We start from the raw sequence: 23023 nt of genomic DNA on the forward strand, positions 1-23023 counted from the left end.
TAAAATAGAGTCTGAGGAGACATTAGTTGATAAATTTTAAAATGTTTCCAATCAAAGTAGCAATTTGTGTTCATGGTTATATCTTTTGATAAATCAGAAATGAGTCTTAAATTTTTTTGCTTTTAAATAATATGATCTAATTAATGATTCTAGTATTATTGACACTATTTTTTTCTGGATTTGAAGTTGAATTAATTTAGTATGAAGAAACATAAGCTTATTCAACAGGCATGGGTTTACAATGTCATATACTTGTAAAATGATGGTAACTTCCAAAATTATGTCACGGTTAACACTCAGAATATCTTTCCATTTGATTACAGCTTCGAGTTTTCAAGTTGGCAAAATCCTGGCCCACACTGAATATGCTAATAAAGATCATTGGCAATTCCGTGGGGGCGCTGGGAAACCTCACCTTGGTGTTGGCCATCATTGTCTTCATTTTTGCCGTGGTTGGCATGCAGCTCTTTGGAAAGAGCTACAAAGAATGTGTCTGCAAGATCAATGAAGACTGCACGCTCCCACGCTGGCACATGAACGACTTCTTCCACTCCTTTCTGATTGTATTCCGTGTGCTATGTGGAGAGTGGATAGAGACCATGTGGGACTGTATGGAGGTTGCTGGTCAAACCATGTGCCTTATTGTTTTCATGTTGGTCATGGTCATTGGGAACCTTGTGGTACGTATGTGTTACACATGCTCATCATAAAAAAAAAAACAATATTAGTAGATAAAGAAGGCCAGAGTGGCAAATATATGTATGATTTTATAGTAAATGACTTAGTCTCAAATCCTCTTACTGGCCCTCTGAGAATGGAAAGTTACTTAGCTTCTCCGAGACTGAGGCTCCCTATCTATGACCCTGGAAGAACAAAACTGAAATCACATGGTTGATATGAGAATAAAGTGAGGTCTATCTAATGAAAGCTCAGAAGTCATAAATACCAATTTGCTTTTACTTGATTCTTCAAAATGCATTTTTATTATTAAGACTAATATTATCCTAATGTTAGTTTTATAAGACAATCTCCACTGAACCTAAAATAGTTATGCATTCTTTATTAAAGTTCCTTTTTACATGTCTATAGTTCATATTGTTTGCTAACTCAGGGGCATGGGTTCATACTAGCAAATTTTGAAGACAAATTCAATGAAATAGAGCATTATATTTTAGCTGTGGAGTATAATTATCCAAATAATTTACCAGAGTACTAAATATGTTATTCCCTAAATTTGCTTTAATAAAGAAAAATAAATTATTGCAGTTTGATTCATTCATATGCATGGACATTGATCAGATTTAAAAGACTTACTTTTAGCTATTACTTAAAAGCATTAATGTGAAAGTAAAATTTGTATAAATGTGTTAGTGGTTGAATTTCTTAGTCTTGTGTAAACAAAGGATTTCTTTGCACAGTCCTACTAATCCTTCCCTTTAAGGATATATTTTAAACAAAAAAAATTACTCAAAACAATACTAATGAGATACCTGTGAACATGGAAATTTCGCCCCCAGAATAGTAAATTAGAAAGCTCCAGATTCTTAACAATATCTGATACAGATAAAAGGAAATGAGATAGGATTCTAGCTTTGCATTTGTCTATGATGTAACATATGCTGGAACTCAATAATTACATTTCAAGCTAAAAATATTCCTATAAATAAATTTCCTTTTACACCAGAAATTGGGAATTACTCCTGTACTGCTATGGTTGTTTGGTTAATTGGGTAATTTTTCTATATATCCTGATGACACTCTGAGAATTAACATTTCCTCATATTTTCTCAACAAAAATGAAGAAAGAAAAAGTAATTTACATTATATGGGTCTAGCCTAAACCTTGGAATAATTTTAGATTTTTCTCCATCTGTTAAGATATTTGAACACATAAATTTCAAAGTATATTTGATGGGAAATGTGTTGAGCCTTATATAATTTGCATTTAGAAATTTCTACTGTTACAAAAGTAATTTGTAAGGAATTTGTATTTCAAGTATATTGTTTATGTAAAGATTAGAAGGCTATTAAAAAAATAAGTTTATTATTTATACACATGAAGCTAGACATTGACTAGACAAACTGGTAAGATATAGTAAAACGATTAAAATTGAAGTATATTTTTTTTCTTCTTGGCAAATCTTTAAACATGAGGTTTTGACTTCTCACTGAAGAGTCTGAGTCGATACCATTTAAACCTTAGATCTCCTTTCTTAGTGTTCTCTGTGAGAAGGAAGAGGTGCCTGTTTTTCAGTTTTGCCTTTACAGCAGGTAGACGATATCTGGTCCTTTAAATAGTGTGTGATTTCCACATGGTGTCTGAAATATAATAAGCATTCAAGAAGCATTTGTTAAAATAATTTTAGCTAAGATCTGAGTTCCCTGTTTAGCCTGTTATTTTTACACATACTTCAATACTAATAGAACTTTTTGCCTTCTTCTTTTCTTTTAGGTTCTGAACCTCTTTCTGGCCTTATTGCTGAGTTCTTTCAGCTCAGACAACCTTGCTGCTACTGATGATGATAATGAAATGAACAATCTCCAAATTGCAGTAGGAAGGATGCAAAAGGGAATCGATTATGTGAAAAATAAGATACGGGAATGTTTCCGAAAAGCTTTCTTTAGAAAGCCAAAAGTCATAGAAATCCATGAAGGCAACAAAATAGACAGCTGCATGTCCAATAACACTGGAATTGAAATAAGCAAAGAGCTTAATTATCTCAAAGATGGAAATGGAACCACCAGTGGTGTAGGTACTGGAAGCAGTGTTGAAAAATACGTAATTGATGAAAATGATTATATGTCGTTCATAAACAACCCCAGCCTCACTGTAACAGTGCCAATTGCTGTTGGAGAGTCCGACTTTGAAAACTTAAATACTGAAGAGTTCAGCAGCGAGTCAGAACTAGAAGAAAGCAAAGAGGTAAGAATGCTTGTAAGTTTGGGTTGTATTTCCTGTAAGAGCCACACAGTATGGTTATTCAGTATTTTTACTGTGTTTAGGTGCATTATTAAAAATTAATATGGAGATTGGGATGTAGTTCAGTGGTAGAGTGCATGCTTAGTATGAGTAAGATTCTGAGTTTGATCCTAGCAATGAAAAGAAAAGTAATATAGAAGTCATATGGTAATTAAAATTATGAGAAATTGGGAAGTACATAGAGATTTCAGCATTTCACAGCAAATCGCCATTCTGAACACTCAGTATGGTCATTTTCTCGTTAGTTGGAAAGTTTGGTTGAAATTGGAGCCTTACAAAAAAAGAGTTTTATTTAATAAAGTCTACTCTATACTACATTATGCTCTTGTGAAAAATCAGTGAACTATGGTTTTTATAATTATGCTAGTGTTATCTCCTTCTTTTCTATATTAGGTTTTGCTATGATTCTTAATACAAAAGTATTGTGTATTTCTGTTCACCTCTTTACTCACTTTGATAGAGTTCTTTATGAAAGTATTATATTCATGGACATATTATATTTATTAGGAAAGTTCAAATAGTACTGATTTCATTTGTCTTGTCAAAGATGAGCACATTTGCATGATCAAGTCTTCCAGATTAACTTGAAAATACTAAGTTAGTGAACTACTTAGAAAAGTGCCATTTGAGGATTACAGTTAAACTGTAGATAGAAAATCTGCTGTTACTGTCATTACCAGTTGGAAAGGATGGAAGGAAGGAGGAAAAGGAAGGGACAAATGTACATATCTCATGGTTAGAATTCATAGAATCTTATGATAGTAGTTTAATGGCATCAATTCTTCAATTCTGTGCTGTGAAGAACAGGATTAAACTTTTACTATTATTTATTTATAATCTTCTTATATACACTTGGAAGCAAATCTAGCACAGATGGAGTCATAAAAGACATGTTTTAGCTTGAGGGTATAATGTTGACACCATGGGAATCAGATGCTAAAATATAATAGTAAATTTTAAAATATTTTGAAAAAAGTAGAAGTATTTACAAAATGAGGTAGCAATATTCTTTCTCTGAATTCCACCAAAGTATGCTTGATGAGTTCACTTCTAATTTATATTGCTCCTTCTGGTAAACTAAGAATTTAATTCTAATTCCTTTTTTCATCATCTGATATAGATTTCTTTAAGAAGAAACACCAATTAATTAACAAGCATTTATTGACCACTTTTTGTAAATTTGCACTCTATTGGATAATACGGGTAAGGAAGAGTTAAAGAAGAGCTTTATAATTCTCCTTCAGGGAGATCTTAACAGCTTTGAGTGAGCTAACACTTTTCACAAAATTATTAAAGACCTGTTTAAAAGTTTAATGTTGCAGGACTGCATATAAAGTTGTAAGTGTTGAGGACAGCAAGAGTAGTTGTCAAATGGAAGAGATAAAATTGAAATAGGCCTGAAAGTTTGGGTCAAATAGAGACAAACAGAAAATAAAAAGCAGAAACTTTCAAAAGGAAAGCCAAAGTTGAGAGTGAGCTCTTGGTATTAAAATAAGAATGTAAAACAATCATCATTAATAAAGTATTGGTGAAGATTGTAAAGTTTTGAAGTAAGTCAGAGTTTGGAATTGCCTGCTTAATCAATAAGGATTTGTTCTGAAAGAGAGGAAGGAAATAGGAAAATGATTGGAAACATTTATTTGGTATCAAAAGTAGACAATTCAGAGAGGTAAGAGAGATTATCTTGGAGAGTGTGGTAATGATCATCTCATAGCAATGAGATGATGACATTTGGGGCTAGGATTATGAGTAACTATAACTGGTAATTTCACAAACCTAAAGAATCCAGGAAATTAGAAAAATGTCAATGCTATTGTATAGAATGGTCTTTTTAAAAGGTTACACGCTTTATGTGGAAGAGAGATCAGCCCTCCATAACTGTGGATTCCACATCCAGAGATTCAACCAAACTCAAATCAGTAATAAAATTTTAATATGAACAGACATTTTATCTTGCCATTATTCCCTTAAAATATAGCATAACATCTCTTTATTTGGCATTTACATGATATTAGGTATTAAAGATGACTTAAAATATAAAGGTGGTTGTGCATGGGTCATATGCTAATACTAAGCACATTTATATCATGCACACCCACAGATTTTGGTATTCGGAGGGGGTCCTGAAACTGAGCCTCAGGAATACCATGAGACAATTATGCTGAATTAGAGGTGATGGTGTTGGGAATTGGAGTCTGAATAAGAGGTCAGGGTTAAAAATAGATTTGATGTTGCAATTTTATAATAATTTGGTTCCCTGGAAACAGAAGTGCTCACCAAAGAATTAATTGTAAAGCAAAATTGAGAGAAGACTAGGGACAAAATAGCATGAGTAGCTTAGAGTCAAGAAAAGTCAAAGAGTTAAAGAAACTTGTTAAGTTAAGGTTTTGTGACATCACATTTATAAAAAGTAAATATCTTAATTTCCTTCTACCAAATAGCTGGATTTCAAAATACTATAAAACCTTCTTAAGTTTATAGATATTTCTTCTTAGTGCTTCAAACTACAAATTTGGAATATTGAGATAGTCTTTTCCTCATCATCAGTCCTCAAAATATTCACTACTTGAACAAAAATTTTTTATTGTGTGAATTTTAAAACCATTCTATTCTCTTTTAAGCTTTAATTTTGAATACATGGAATCCAATTACAGAACAAAATGAAATTGTTTACATTATAAAAATATATTAGTGGAAAATCATCAAAAGTACATATGAAATTATATGTTTTATAAAGAAAGAATAAATTTTCAAATGATCTTGTACAGTACTACTAAATTCAACAATACATTATATAAGGGTGATGTGCTCAAATTAGTACCCAAAACACTCTAAATAAGTAATAGGGCAATTCTCATGTGTGCTCACATACAAGATAAAAAGCAGTTTTGAAAAATAAAAGCGAAAGATCCGCATGTTCTACTATTATAGAATGTTCCAACTAAAAACAATTTTGATCCAAAATTTCAAAAACTGATGACTGGTCACATTACAGTTTTGCATTCGCTTCCATTGTTAGGCTTTTTAAAAAGGTATCACACACACATAAGTAGTGGACTTTTGGTTCATGTTTCCGAGATTTTTGGTCAAACTAGCAAAAAAATATTGAGCTCTGCTTTGGAGAACACAGAACATTCCTTTTCTTTGCTGAAAAACTGAGCAACCACATAGGCTAAACCTAACCAAAGTATAGGTTATATATTTCTCACTAAAAAAGGGAAAAAAGAAAAAATAATACAACCACGAGAATGGGATTCTAATTATACTCCATGTATGTATAATATGTTAAAATACACTCCACTGCATGTATATCTAAAAAGAACAAATAAAAAATAAATATGTTACAAAAAATTACACACATTTTCTGTTTTAAGAGGAAGCAGTAAATTAACTCATTAACTTAGGTGGTATGTGAAAACTCCATCTCCTCTCTTCTTTCCCTCATTTTGAAATAAAGTCTGCCTGGCATGGATAGCATGGGATAAATGATCCCTAGGAGTTTTTAGAGATGAAAATATGAACTGCTCTTATTTCATAAATTACATAATATGTATTACAAAAGTGTGCATATTATATTTGTATATATGTATACCACTAACATAAACAGGCAGGTATGAAAATAATGGAAATAAATATAAAGCACTGCATGAAAAAATAATGTAAGACAACCGAAGGCATAGATTTAATAGTATTTTTTTTCTTCTCAGAAAACTTATAATTGTACAAATCTTGTGACAAACTCTATTGTAGAAGATTTTTTTTTAGCATTCTAAATTTCACAAAATCATGATTTCTTAGCATTTTTATGTAACTATATATCTTCAAAACATACGTCTTAAGAGGTCATTGATTTGTCTTCCTAAGTGAAGGATATAGAATAAATGCTTTTAACAATCATATTTGAAGTTGAATTCCAAATTCAGTCTGGCAATGTCATCCTGTGACCTTCACTGCTTACCATTCTTACTTCTCACAGGGGTAAAATCAAGCTGGAGCCATCAGGAACGCAGCTCTGGTGTTTTTTAACCAGCCAGAGGCTCGTGCCACCACTTTTACCCGGGTTACCCAAGCAAGTTGCACATGTACAATCACTTTCTAAATGATTTTGACTGGCCTGCATGCTTCTCGGCTCTGTTCCTTCCCCTGCCGTGGCAAGGAAGCGCTAGACTCGCCCAGCTGCTCTCTGCTGAAGCGTGTGACATCACAGCATGGTCAGGAAAGATGGGAAGTCCCAACATCACATTTAGTTCTGCTAATGAGTTTCCCAGTTTACTCTTTTAGATTTTTAAAAGCAATAATTGCATGCTCATAGGATTTATAATATCTATTTTAAAACATGATAGGAATGTTAAAGATTCAATATAATCAAAGACTTAAGAGAGCATGCATTTTTTTATTTCTCTGCTTTTATTTCATCAAATTAAGACCACAACCTTTTTGTTGTTGATGATTCAGCCCTTATAAGTAAATTTTATTACTAAAATGAGTCACAGTTTTTTGTCCTGATAGTACTGCCATTTTCATATCATTATATTCAGATTCATGTATATAATCTTTAATTCATATATTCCAGATGGAAATGCTTGCTTTCATGTATTTGGGAAAGGCTCTATTAAAAAAAAAAAAAAAAAGTAGGGTAAACATTGAGTTTTTGGAGAATAAGGGCCATAGTCTGTTTATGCATTTGGACACCACATATCTTGGATTTTCAGTAGGTTAGGAAAGTTGTTGATTTGAGTATCTGTAAAACCATAATGATCTTTGTAAAGTAATTTAAAGAAGGAAAATCTCATGATATAGAAAGAAAAAATTCATTACATCCTGATCATTAAGTAATTGGTTTAATGTACTCATTTTTGATTTGGAATTTTCCTTATATATGTTAATTTCTTCCTCAATATTCTACGCAAAACCAAGCAGGCAAAAAAGAAACTTGGAGAATTTACTACTTTTGATTATTAATTATAGTTTTATTAGGAGTTAAGGGCATCTCCCAAGATTACTATAGCTTTGTGGGTTAACTAAGCCTTTAGTTAACCTTCTAGAATCTACTTTCTCCTTTTCATAGCTCAGCCAAAGTGCAGGTTCTGGGAGGGAAAATTATAAAGTAAAAGTAAAAATTTCAGAAGTATTGAACTTTTCCAGGACTTTTGATACAAAGAATATCTAATTAGAGTTTGGGGTTGTTTCTAGGTTTAATTTGCACATATTTTCCTTTTCCCTGGAGAAATGGAGAATTAGCTGTAGAATACAACAAATTAAGAAATAAGATTATTAATAAATGATAGAAAAAAAATTCTAATCATTTATGTAAATTTTATTTAACATTGACTTAGTGTTAGGTGCAAGATAGCATTAGTATTCACTGAAGAAAATCTGATTTTTTTTTTACACAAGCAGACTAGATTTAATTGGTACTGGCAAATTGTCTTTTATACCATATTCATTGCAGTATGCCCTCCTTTTTGAAGCTTTGATGGGAACTGTGAGATGCTGGACTGAAGTCCTGAGCACATGCCCTTCTGCGGAAGGAATGATGCTGTTTTGACTTTGAAGAGTAAAGAAAGGGAGGACAACTTGAGCTCTCCATTCCTCTGTTATGCTGCCAGTGTCACCCAAATGTCCTTTCTGACAGGCAGGGATGGGTTTGTGGATAACCATTTAGAACCATTTCTATTGATGCCCTTTTACCCTACTCTTCATACACAATGTAATTATTTTCAGTTTCATATATTGTGTTCCTATCAAGCTATTTTTAAACAAAAGCAACACTAATGATGTTGTGCTCTGAACATATGTCAAAACAAAATCAAATGGTGGCAGTTTATATTTTTAATCAGTTGACAAGTGATCAGAAAAAAAAAGAGATATTGGTTAAATATTAAAATATTAGCCATTAAAATATAAGCCATTTTCTTTCTGCCTTTGACCAGCAACCAAACAGCTTCAATAGGAGGCTGCCTATTTTTCAAGTGAAATATGATAAGTCAAGATATGGGTATGCATATCCAAAGATCAGACTAAGGCCCTGATAGTATGTGTGATCAAAAGACTTTCCTCTTCTACTAGTAAGACAAAATCCAGAATGTTTGAGAGAAATGGCTAGATTTTTAAAGGCAATCTGTAATGGCTGAATCTTTTGTCTCTTGAATCATGCAGCAGTTTGTGAGAGTCAAACATTTAAGAGCTGACTGAAAATAAATGAAATGTGAGCGCATTTCAGTGGAAGTAGGCCAGTTGCTAACATTCTCTTCCATCTCTGAAAGTTAAATTTCATTATTTAATTGGATAAAAATCAAGGGTAATATTCATCGTAAAGGGGAATTTCCATACAAGGTCATGTGATATGAGAGGGTGGAAAAATGGTCTCATAGCCTTTTTGGTTGTGAATTCTTGTTATTTTTTAAATGTTGAAATAACCCATTCCTCTGAATGGTACTGGTGGTATACTTCTTGAACACTTCATATTCAGGTACCATGTCTTTGAGAACATGGTTCTTGGATCAGTGTGCAGCTTCCACAGCATTGCGCCGGGCTTCTGCTACAGCCAGGCATGTTTTCTGTGGCTGAATTAGGCCTGGAGAATGTTGCATCTCAAAACCTGCTTTCCAGCGTGCATTTGTAGAGCCTAAATTATCATCCCTCTGTAGACTCAAGAGTTTCTACAAGGGATGGAGGAATCTAACCTTTAAATGCCATAAAATATTGGAAGGCTTAGGGAGAAAATAGTACAAGAAAACAAGTTTGGGCTTGTACTATATGGTTTTATATGGAAGCTTTCTGTTGTTATTCCTATATTAACAATTACATTTTAACTACTTCAAAACAACTATTCATTTTAGTTATTCAGTTTAGTCACTGAGTTCCTTAATGTGGTAAATTTCATTTCAGGTTTCTTTGCTTTTTTTTTTTATGTCATTATAGTTTCACAGCTATGGCAATATAAAGAAAGTAAGTTATTCTTTATACTTAATTATCAGTTATTTGCTTTTAAATCAGTTACATGCTTTTATATAAATTTGGGAGTCATTTTTGGTGTGGCTATAATAAGATTGTAACAAACTACCATCTACTAGAGTATGAATGCTAAAATGTTCATGGTTAGATTATACAAATATGTGGAATTAGTGTAGATTGCTATTAGGTCAATGTTAAGAATGAAAGATGCTTAATTAATTTTCAAATTAGTAATTTAAATATACAACAGTAAACTTTTATGTATGTAGTGATTAAAGGATAGCAAACAGTATATTGGTCAATTTAATGTAATTTAATAAGAACTCAATTCAAGCTTTAATTTATTAATGCAGGTAAACTCACCACTTTTGTTATTTTAAAATTGTTTAGTATTTTTATAATTTCATAGATTAAATATATATACTTCCCCTCATAAAAAGGCAGCGTTGCCGGGCATGATGGTTCAACCCCATCATCCCAGCAGTTCAGGAGGATGAGGCAGGGGGATAACAAATTTAAAGCCAGCCTCAGCAAAAAGCAAGGTTCTAAGCAACTCAGTGAGACCCTGTCTCTAAAGGGCAGGGAATGTGGCTCAGTAGCCCAGTGCCCCTGAGTTCAATCTCCGGTACCCACCCCCTTGATGTAGCCTTGGAGTTGATAAAACAATGTAATAGCATTTCTAACTGAGAGGAAAACATCACTGAGCCTAATTGTCCATCTTAGAAGAGTTGACTCTATGTCAACCTTTATGGGGAAGGAAGCCTCACATGAACCCTTGCTAGGGAAATGAGCTCTTGTCTACTATCTTCCAGCCTTTAGTTCAACATCCCCTTACCCCCCACTCTCCTGCCACCAAACTTTCTTTGGAAAGCCTTCCAGAGCCTAAGTTTAAAAAACTATACTTATAATTAGGAGGGGAAAAAAACCCTCCTGGATGACAGCAAAATGATTCACGGTATAAATGGGTTCTGCTTCTTGGAGAAGAGCAGAACGGGGGCAAAATCTTTTTCAAAAGACATGTTGTGCCTCATAATGCGAGGCAAAGAAGTGATTTAACTGAAAGCCATTCCTCTCTACTTTAGGATGTCTGAATACATAACCTCCAAAGCTATTTAGGATATCAAGATTATTTACATCCAAACATGTTAGCCACATTCACAAAGATTTAAAATCTGCAGACTATCAATAACAAAATACATTCAGTGGTTCATCCTTGATAAACAGTTGATTCAATCACATTCAAGTTAGTGGCTTTTGTTACTTGTGCTATGAAGCACTGTTTTAGATAATTATTTATATTTAAATATAAGGTAACTGTAAACTATATGATAGACAATTATAATGTGAAAAATTAAACACTTCACCATTATATTGCCAGTTATATTACCAATTATATTATAAAAATGGAAAATGAAGGGTGAGTATATTTTTTGTGTGAATATGCATGTAATATTTATTACTATATTCCTTCTTAATTCTTTATTGAATTTCAAGGTTTTAGAGAAGCATTTTGGAAATATGTTTTTAACATTAAAGTATTTTAAATTAAATAATTTCCATTCAATAGTAAATTTCATTTTCTAGTACAATTACATAGACTTCTCTTACAGTCATGACTGAGTTATACTTTATCAAAAAGGAGAGATGAAATTATCTAAACATTTTAACTCTCTTCATAAAAGTAATATAAAAATGCATTCAGGCATTCATTTATTAACTCTTTGTGAACCTAACATAAATATTTGGTGTCTATTCTATTGGTGATATACCAGATCTTTTGATATATAATATGTGTGTGTACTTGGTATAAATATGTGGTCAAAGGCCTGAATTACAAAGGACTACATGTACTCAAAAATTTAGCAAATATAAATCATACAAGAAAGAAAGACTTCAAGAAGGATGTGGACCATGACCAGGTTCAGAAGAAATTTTTGAGTTTGGATTAGCTCAGAGGAAGAAAATGAATCATGAACCTTTTTATAAATAGCTTCCAAATAACTTGATTTCTTACTGGTGTTATTTATTCAGCAGATATTATTGCTGTTGCTCCTCAAGAGCTAAAATGCCCAACCTGTAAACTATCAGTGAAGTTGGGAGGGAAGTTAGTTATTGCAACCAAGCAATTATCCAGTATCTTCTTGATCACTCAGTGGTAACTACAACTGTACCTAGTAGTAACTTTCCTAGGCCTTTTCTAGAAGAATAAAGATACTCTGGCTGTACAAAACAGATAAATCCCAGGAGAATAAAGTAGGTCTTGATTGTCCCATGTTTCTAAAATGCAGAGGAATTTAATGGTAAAAAAAAAAAAATTTCATTTTATAACAATCCTAAGAACCATCAGTCAAAAATGATGACCTAACTTCTCCTTTTAGCATACTCCAGACTAGGAAGGACTGTATTATGGAGTCATATTTTGATTTAAAAGTCATTTCCCTAATATATTTACTTGGAAATGGCTATTGTCACCTTCAAAATCATACCACAGAAAGTAAATCTGGGTGTTACCCTTCAACTTTGATTTGAAATAATAGACCACATTGGCATTATGTGTTAAATAAATCAGAATTTTGAGTCAGATTTTCTCCAGTATGACTTGTGTTTAGGGATTCATTTGGCCGTTTAAAAATCACACATTAACTCTTTCATAAGATTAGGACAGAGTGACCTAACAGTTAGCTGTTGAAGTTAGCTGGGGGCTTTGAAACCATTAACATATCCATGAGCTATTCTTTCATTTTAAAACCTTCTCATTTCCTCAGTTGGGCTGTGTGTCCTGTCTTTGTGCCAGTTTTTATAAAACATTGCACATTCATAATGTCTTCCCAAGTGACTTCAGAAAACATTAGGTATTTATTCTTGTCACATTAAAGTGACTCTTCTAGCCATTTGGCATGTCACAATGACTTATTTAAAGGAAAAATTCACAGCCTGATCAAATGTTGAATTCAAAATGGACTTCTAATGAAAGTCTATACAGATCCTAGACAATGCCATTTATGAAGAAATTTCCATTTAATTTAGAATTCTTTGGCAAGTGTTGAATTCATTTATGCAGTTCAAGAGAGAGAGAGAGAGAGAGAGAGAGAGAGAGAGAGAGAGAGAGAGGAGAGATCCATCATTTTCTACTAGTAAAGTAAGGAGAAAATTATGTAAGCCAGAGAAAAATATAGCTCAAAGTTGAAATGTAATGACTGTGACTAATGTTAATGTGCTGCCCTTCCTTTCTAAAATTACAGAAACATGGACAGTACTGAAATTTTCCATCTAAAGAGGTGGAAGTTGTGATTTGATTTGACACATTTTAATTAATATAATCATTAGTAGATGTCAGTATACCAAACTTTTATCAAACTCTTCTTGGTTTGGCTACAGGATTAATGTTAGCAAGTAATGTAATGTGACGTTTATATAAAAGTTACATCAAAAAATAAGTTAATCAATATTATCCTTCCTTACCAATTCATCCACATTAAAGCCTATGTCTTTCTTTCTCTCTTTCTGTCTTGCCTTTTGTCTGGATTAGGTCAGTAGTCACATTGTTTTGAATAGTAGGACTTCAATTATGTTAAACTATTAATAAATAATTATCAGTAGTATTAGTAGAATCAAATGCAACCATTACCAGTTTTTGACACTCCAACAGAGCATTTACCAATTAGATGAATAAAAATGGAGAAAATTCATATCTTTGAAATGGGATTATGTTTCCAGAAATTAAATGCAACCAGCTCATCCGAAGGAAGCACAGTTGATGTTGCTCCACCCCGTGAAGGTGAACAGGCTGAAATTGAACCCGAGGAAGACCTTAAACCAGAAGCTTGTTTTACTGAAGGTAAACAAACTCTCAAGTTCTCCCCTCCTTCCTTAGAGAGACTGCATATACCTCATTTGAAGGAGATCTTTTAAAGAAATATTGAAGTCATGTTCATCTTTCTTTTCCTCTTCTCTTCCAAAAAAAAAAAAAAAAAAGAAGTGCATCTGTCTATATTTCTAGAGTATAGTATAGCAAAGACTATGCCAGTACAAATCAGAGAATGTGAAATGAGATTTTGTCATTAGTGTTGTTCCCACACTCCAGAATGTAAGAAAGCTGGCCCTGTGAGATAAATGGCACTCTGCAATGTCATGTCACTGATATGGCAGTCCCTTCAGAATGCATTGGCAATGGCTAACTTATAGATGTCTCACTAATCACATCTCATCCCCTATAGTTTCAAATGCATCAATTTGTGCTCTGACAGAGCTGTTTGGGGATGTAACTGTGTTTTAGAGTCTGGGCAGGGTGAGCTATATTTGTTCCCACAGCAACCAGTGTAGTGTCTTGCATACAAATCAATACTTATTGATTTATTGTGATTGAATTTAATCTGATGAGTAGATGTCCAGAGCTAGAGCAGAACAGTGGGTAGAAGTTAGAATAAATATGAAATCTAGGAAGCAGAAGACAAAGGAATAGAGATACTGACTGCCAAGATGAGTCCTAGGTGTGACGAAGAAAAGCACTGAGGCTGAATTAAATTAGCTTGAGAAAACTGACAGGGGCTGATGCCTGGGAAGACAGTGGGATTTTCCATGCATGAAGAAATGGAGTGAATCCAGGATCACATGAAAATATGAATAAACATCTTTAATGTGTAGTTTTGCCCAATCTGAGAAATATACCAAAACCCTATTTCCCTCAGTGGCCTTAAGACAAAGAGATCATGTTGGGTTTTGAAGAATGAAACCATTTTTAGTAAAGCAATATGGGTAAAGTTTTTTCTTGAATTCTAAGTAGCTATCTGAATATATAAGTCTATAAATGATTCATATACAAGGAGGGATGTCAACTGTTACTAGGAAATGAACTGAAACTGGGGTAGGGAATGAGCAAAAAGTTTATTTGTTATTATTAAGATTAAAATATATTTTTTTACTTATTATGTTTAATGTTTTCTTTTAGGGTGTATTAAAAAGTTTCCCTTTTGTCAAGTAAGCACAGAAGAAGGCAAAGGAAAAATCTGGTGGAATCTTCGGAAAACCTGCTATAGCATTGTTGAGCATAACTGGTTTGAGACTTTCATTGTCTTCATGATACTTCTCAGTAGCGGTGCTTTGGTAAGTGAAAAGTATATTGGCAAGAATCAGGTTCTAATGAATTTGCTTGTTTTCTAAAAATACTAGGAGCATAGACTGTGTTCAAGGGTCAAAGGTGGAGGAATAGCTGTGCCTTGCAGACCTAGACACCCAGGGTTTAATTATTCAAAATTCCATTCAAAACAAATGAGAATCATGAATCAGCCAGATGAAATTTCTGCTCTAGATGTTAGATAAACATATAACATCTAGAGATATTCTGTTGCACACACCATCCAGTTATCCCTAATAATAATTTTAACATTAGGGACTAAGAGTATATTTGGCTTTCATTAACGAATCAACTTATTCTTTCAATATAACCTAGATTATTTAGGGAATCATAAAAAGTAAAGTTGGAATAAGCCACCTCTGTCTCTTATTAACAGAACCTCAGGTTATTTTGTGAGTTCACATTACTCACTAAAAGCATGTTTTTGTAGCAGTAATGGAAGTAGATCCTTTTGGTGTGAGAAGCAGAAATAAAAGCCCACATGAAATCATCTCAGTTTTACCTGTTGAGTTTATCTGATGTTTAATGCTTTTGTGATGTTAGCCAATACAAATTATTGCTTCATATTAAATTATGCAATTTTGCAAGAATTTAAGGTAAAACGAAGTATTCTTGCTTCACAGGCTTTTGAAGATATATATATTGAACAACGAAAGACTATCAAAACCATGCTAGAATATGCTGACAAGGTCTTTACTTATATATTCATTCTGGAAATGCTTCTCAAATGGGTAGCTTATGGATTTCAAACATATTTCACTAATGCCTGGTGCTGGCTGGATTTCTTGATTGTTGATGTAAGTATCCTGAATGATTATTATGAAATTACTTTTAAAAGACCCAAGTTTGACATCACATATATTTCTAAGATTAAAACCTTGGCACTAAGAAACTATTTTCATTAATGCTGACATAATTGTACAGGTTTTTAAAATTATGACAAATTAAAAAACAAGGAATATCTCACAAATAAGAGTAGAGGAAGTCCCCCAAAATGTAGACAGTGGTAAGAAGAAGAAAAAAAAAAAAAACAGAGAAGGTTGTTATATACCACAAGAGGACAGCTAGCTCTTTTTCCTTTTTTCTTGAAAGTTAAGCACCTCAAGATAAAGGACAGTTAAACAATCTGATAATTGACATCTAAGCACTTAGCTTATTAACAGCTCAATTAAAAAAAATCTCCAGGAGGCAAAGTCAAGACAGATTTGGGGACATTAATTGTGGGAATTGAGCTCTAAGCCCTTATTAGAGTACATGTGACTAGATAATGTTAAATTAACCCATTTACTGTCTCTTTTCAGCCACATAACCACAGAGACAACAAAATGTGTTTCCATTTTTAAATCAGTACTTGGATATACCAGTAACTAATCAGATATTTACCATGCAAAGGGTTAGGTATGTGTCTGCTCTGAATCTGATTATGCTGGTGAGTCATCATAGGAACATGGAAATTATAGAATCTACCTGATTTACAACCTGTTTTTTTTTTTTTTTCCAAATGATAGAGAAGTGCTGGGGCAAAATGACAGTCAGCTGCTTCTTTGTAGTCTGGGATATTCCATTGCACAAGGCTTCACAGTCTACCAACAGAGCACTGTCTCTAGCTGTTTCCTAGCCATCCTAAAGCGCTTTATTTTTAGCTCTAACACTTGCCAATATAAATCAATGCCTGCCATATGTGTGCATTTATTCTTTTTATCAGTTTTGACAAGTCTAGGTCTATCCGATTCTACTCTCCTTTCATACATATTACACTCATGATTGTATAACCAAAATATATTTAACCCTTTGAGTTCATAAGAAATCAGCTGCTTTTAATAAAGCATAAATGACCTCCAATTTCCATATCTGGCCTTTCATAAATAATAGTGGTGAATCTAAATATTGTCTCAAAAAGCTGTTCATTAAGGAAAGTTCAATATTCTCATATTTTGTAGCTAGAATGAATTTTAAAGAGTATCTAGCCTTTATTCTAGATATCAAGAAACTGAAGCCTCAGTTTAAATAATTTTCCTGAAATAACACAACTGCTTAATAAAGCTGACCCTAGTATCCATGTTTCCTAATTCTCAATTCAGCTTTCCTTTTTCTCCCATAGATTTCCAGTTTAACTGATCCACTGTAAACATTTTAGGCAAATAATTGGGGACCTGTGTGTGTGTGTGTGTGTGTGTGTGTGTGTGTGTGAGTGAGAGAGAGAGAGAGAGAGAGAGAGAGAATGATACTAGCTTTGGATTTAGCATGTATAATCATCTCTCTGAAATAAGAGAACACCAAGTATGTCCAATAATCCCCTCTACTCAAAATTTTGTCATGTATGTATAGCATGTTTGAAGATTTTAAAATGTGATAGAATCTCTCAGAAAAAAAAGTAAACATAAAGGTTTTAAAAGTACAAGTACAATATATTAAAATAGCTTCATAATCCATAGGGTACATTGTTGGAACTAAACCCAATAACCACAAAAAAACTAAAATGAATCACTACTAACAACAAAAATTCCTTTAAATGCATTAAAAAAAAAAAAAAAAAAAAAAAAGCCAGGCACAATGGTGCACGCCTATAATCCCAGTGGCTTGGAAGACTGACACAGGAGGATCCCAAGTTCAAAGCCAGCCTCAGCAATGGTGAGGAACTAAGTAACTCAGTGAGATCCTGTCTCTTAATAAAATATAAAATAGGGTTGGGATGTGGCTCAGTGGCCAAGTGCCCAAGTTCAGTTCCCAGAATATAAAAAAAGGTCTATATGTGTATATTATATATTATGTATAATATATAAGATATACGTGTATATTATATATGTGATATATACACACATGTATAATATATAATATACACATATATAATATTATATATTATATGCACTGTCTCTAGCTTGTATAACCAAAATATACTTAACCCTTTGAGTTCATAAGAAATCAGCTTATTATATATAATATACACATATTACATATGTGTATGTTATATATTATATATTATATATGTTACATATATGTGTGTGTGTGTGTATATATATATATTTATTTATTTATTTATTTATTTATATACTTGAGACAGGTATCTATGTAAACAATGTAACCCCTTTAATCTCTTACAAGGTAAAATTAGATTGCCTTATACTCTTTCTCATCTCCTAAAATTCATTCATGTGTTCAGTCGACATGATTGGTGCCTAATAACATGGTATAATAAATACCATATTCTTTTCCAGACAGAGGAGATATGAAGATGATGGAGCAAGCTCTTTATTAGAGCTTAGGCTCTATGGGGCAGAAAGTGGAGGAAGCAAAGAGCAAAAGTGTAAATAAATAAAACCTAAAAATTAGATTACTTGGCTGGGGTTGTGGCTCAGTGGTAAAAGTGTTTGCCTAGCATGTGTGAGGCCTTGGGTTCAATCCTCAGCACCACATAAAAATAAATAAAATAAAGGTATTGTGTCCAATTACAACTAAAAAAAATAGATTAAAAAATTAGATTACTGCTAGAAATAAAATAGGTTGGTGGGATAAGAGGTGATCATAGTGTGGACAAAGTCAGATTTTGTCCACCAGGTGTCTCTGAAGAGGAGTTAGGAAGAGAGGGCCATAAAATCCATTGGCTCTGAAATGGGGAGGAGCTGATGATATTCAAGAGACAGAAAGGAAACTGGTGCGCTTGTGTGTGATGAAACATGAGTGAAAGTCAAAGAAACTGAATTTGTTTTGGCCCTCCTAGACAGAGAATGTAGATGAACAAGGACATCCAGAACCAAACCGTGGGGTACCTTAACACTTAGAGGTCAGGCAAAGAAGAAAGAGATAGTAAATTCGACTGAGAAGTTGTACTTGAGTGCATGGTGTCATAGAATCTCAGAGAAGATTTTATCAAAGGAAAGGAGAACTTGTTTTCAAAGGCTGTAGGAAGCTCACTTGGATTTGGCAAAAGGGAGAACATTGATGTTGTGGATGAGAAATGTTTCACAGAAGTGAAGGGAATAGAATGGTTGTTGGAAACAGAGAGGAGAAAATAGAGACAAAGGAGCGAACGACAAGTATAGTAAATCAGTTTGGAGTCCAGAAGGACCTCAAAAGGACTCCATGCCTCTGCCATAATATCATACTAGGTGGACTACTTTTATTGTGTCTGTATAATTCTTTTTTTATTATCCCCAAATCAAAAAGATATTATTTTTATAAAACCACAAATATATTGAACTATTTTAGAACTCTGCAAACTATATACTTTAGATACTGGCCATAGAGTGAACTAAATACATGATTTAATTAATATTTATTTGAAATTGGTTGGAAACAATCAAAATTATTGTGATCCTTATCAAGTTTTGCTTAAGTGTCATTTTCAGAAAATTAATCTGTGCATCTCTCATAATAACTTTAAATTTGGTTTTTAAACTGTCCTAAGATGCTGATGTATCCAAAACAAATTCCATACTCAACCAGCAGGAAATATTTATTGCACTTGGGGATTCCACTTTATACGCAGCACAACAGGGTTGTGTGGCAGACAAGAGATGCTTGGCTACAGGCTGCTGGGGAACTCTTCCCTGCCTCTTCCCTGTCCTTAGATTCCTGTCAGCTGTTTCATTGATGTGAACAGCAGAAGAATAGGGACACTTTCTGATCCTAATGTGGATTTCCAACTGCCAGCAACCTCTAGAATCTAGTGGTTCCTGCCTTAATTCTTGACATCCTGACATCCACAATAACGAAGCTAGATTGTTGTGGTAGTAGCACAATGTATTATCTAGAACTTTTTAAGCCCTTATTGTGGGAATGCCCTCATAAAGAGCCTTACATAATAATGATGAAAATCCTTAACCCTGATTTAGTGCTGTATATAGGTGCTACTGAAAGCACTTAACATATGCTAACTTATGCTAACTCATTTAATCTTCAGAGTTCTATGAAATGTGAAAGGTAATTATTCTCACTTGCAAATGGGGAAGCTGAGGCATTGAAAAGTTAAGTTGCTTGCCCAAGTTAGTATATCTAGTGTTTAAGCTGGATTTTGTACCAATTTGTAGTTTGTCTAATGCCTCGCCAGTATAGAACATTAGCTTCAAACTTTAAGTATGTATGCTGAAATCTTTAAAACTTTTGCAAGAATCTACCTCTGTTTCTAATAAATTTAAAGTATCTCATTTCAAAATTGGCTTGATATTTTTACATTAGCTGACCCAATAATAAAATGAGTTTCTGTCTTATACAGATGACATTTGACTTAAGTCAAAAGGAAACCAAAAAATTTTTACATTATTGGTAATATTATGATAATCTTATCAGAATGATTTACATGGAATGTTTAAAGCTACTTGATTAAATCAAACTATAATGAATATTCTGAGAATCAGACATTTCCTTTAAATTCCATTTATTTTCCTAAATAAATCAAATATGCTACAAATCCCATCACAGGTTTGCCAGGAAGTTCAATATCATACAATTTTTTATTGTCTCACCTTTGGAACTTTCAGAAACTCTGAGACATTGTAGCTCAGGGGGGAAAAAAAAGATAGTAAGTTCTGCTGATCCTCATTATGTCAGGGTTGCCACTCTGGCACTTTGTTCTCTGAGCCATAAAGTACATTAAAAGAAACACTGTTTTGGATGGGTGCAGTGGTGCATATTTCATAATCCCAGCAACTTGGCTGAGGCAAGAGGATCTCAAATTCAAGACCAGCCTCAATGATTTAGCAAGACACTATCCAAATTAAAAAGAATTGGGGATGTAGATCAGTGGAAAAGCATCCCTGGGTTTAGTCCTCAGAATACAGAAAGAAGGAGGAAAAGAAGAAATGTTTTATCAGGCTCATACCTATAAACCTAGTTGCTCTGGAGTCTGATAGCAAGAAGATCCCAAGTTCAAAGTCAACCTGGGCAAATAAGTGAAACACCATCTTAAAAGAAATAATAAAAAGGGTTGGAGTTGTAGCTCAGTGGTAGAACACTCTTGGGTTCAATGCTTAGTACCAAAACAATACAAAACAAAATAAAACTCTAAGGAGCACAGTTTCACTAATGTCCACTTCCCTAACAGTCCCATTCCTGTATAGGGTAGTGAAATGCAAGTGGTACCTCCTAGCCTTTAAATGCCTGTCTTCCTATAGTTCCAGCACCCACTGGTTTGTACATGATCTTTTTTTTTTCCTTTCAAAGCATGAGCTTTCTTACCTAGAGTCTTGAGAAATTTGCAGCCACCTCCTTTCAAAAACTCTTATCTTAAATAAAGGACTTGGTTGGGAAAATAGAATAAGTCTTCAAACAGTACCTATAAGAACATAAAAAAGCTGTTAATGTCTCCTGAAGCATAGTCTAAAACATAGAAATGTCTGAGTCCTTTAATAACCTGTCCAATCTTTCCTGTCTTCTGTAGCAGCAAACCCAAGATAGAAATAATAGCTCCATAAATTATTCTGCCACTGATCAAGTTCAATATTTAAGTCATTTCTTATTCTGTTGAATTCTGTAAGATACGTTCTAAATTAAACCATGAAGAGAAAGTGGTTTCTTCTGCCTTTAAAAACCATGTGCTAGTTTTAGTGTCACCCTTGATACCATGTGTTCTTGAGCAGACCCACCCTTCCTTCCTTCCTTCCTTCCTTCCTTCCTTCCTTCCTTCCTTCCTTCCTTCCTTCCTTCCTGTGGATGGGTGGTGCTCAACTTAATAATGCAAAGGTGATACCAACTTCTTGAAATGTGTGCATGTAATCAAGAAATAATATTAAAACAAAAAAGTCCCCTGTCCTGGAAAGGACATGTCTTCTTTTATTTTTAATATCCCATATATTTAAGTACAATTTAACAAATGTATAAATATCAGAAAGATGTATGACCACTCTAAATAATAGTACTAATTCTCATCATAAGTATAATAGATAATTTGGATAGAAATTTTTCAGGTAAAAATTTCCCCTTATTTATTTATCCACTACATAACCACTAAAGTATGTTCAGTCAGAACGTTTTAGGCATGTTAAATAAAAAAGTGTTTCAACCCAGATAATAAAAGTTTGCATGAACTGTAAGGGAAAACAAGGTATCTAACCAATTGACTCTTATACGTAAATACCTCTAGATTGCAGAGTCAGATGCTACATAATTTTGGGAGAGAAACATGATTGTAATCAACAATACTAAGAACACATCCATGGAAGATCTGGCTTTTAAACTAAGCCTTCAATAATCTTTGGCATATACATAGGTTGTAAAGGGATCTACAGTGTGACATATCTAGCAGAAGGGGATTACAAATGTTTGTAAGAGTAGGCAAATATTGCAGTTTAATTGATACTCAGTGGTTGGGGATGAGGCTGGTGGGTAAGATGATCCCACAGTGCAGAAGCAAAGATTGCATGTCTAAACCTTCATTCAGCACAGCATTCTGTGCCTTTAGTCAATAATTTATTTATTGGTGGACTAATTAATATTTTTTTTCCTTTTGTAGGTTTCTTTGGTCAGTTTGGTAGCCACTGCTCTTGGCTACTCAGAACTTGGTGCCATCAAATCCCTCCGGACACTCAGAGCTTTAAGACCTCTAAGAGCCTTATCTCGATTTGAAGGAATGAGGGTAAGGCTGGAAGCTCTTTAAGATTCATATCAAAATTACATGTAGTCAGTCATTTAGATTCAGAGGACTACCATCCTCTTCTGATATTTACACCAGAGAATTACAAAACTTGACAGCATGAATCTTAGTGACTACTAAGTCTAACCTCTTGAAACTGAAGTTTAGTTTAGGCCTTTCAAAATTGTGATAGAATCCAGGTTTGGGATCACAGTTTAAGGATGTCGTTTCCACAACATCCAAAAACTTCGTGCTGCCAGTTATTTCCTTTCATTGCCTACACACTTTGAAATGACTGCTGACTGTTGACATTCATCCTATGAGTTTTTTTTGTTGTTGTTTTGTTTTTTGTTTTTTTAACCCTTCATAATATTTAAATTTGCTT

General features: G+C 33.5%; 1 protein-coding gene across 8 annotated transcripts in view; it reads left to right on the forward strand.

Moving 5' to 3' along the window:
• LOC143407308 (sodium channel protein type 3 subunit alpha) overlaps positions 1-23023 on the forward strand; it is a 77610-nt gene that overhangs the window by 44853 nt on the left and 9734 nt on the right. For all 8 annotated transcript variants that reach the window (XM_076866468.2, XM_076866466.2, XM_076866470.2 and 5 more), the window contains exons 15-20: positions 324-680; positions 2453-2923; positions 13655-13775; positions 14886-15040; positions 15695-15868; positions 22519-22641. In XM_076866468.2, the coding sequence (XP_076722583.1) occupies positions 324-680; positions 2453-2923; positions 13655-13775; positions 14886-15040; positions 15695-15868; positions 22519-22641 (1401 nt within the window). The remainder of the gene's footprint in view (positions 1-323; positions 681-2452; positions 2924-13654; positions 13776-14885; positions 15041-15694; positions 15869-22518; positions 22642-23023) is intronic.

This window comes from Callospermophilus lateralis, chromosome 9 (genome assembly GCF_048772815.1).
Source record: "Callospermophilus lateralis isolate mCalLat2 chromosome 9, mCalLat2.hap1, whole genome shotgun sequence".
NCBI classification, from domain to species: domain Eukaryota; kingdom Metazoa; phylum Chordata; class Mammalia; order Rodentia; family Sciuridae; genus Callospermophilus; species Callospermophilus lateralis.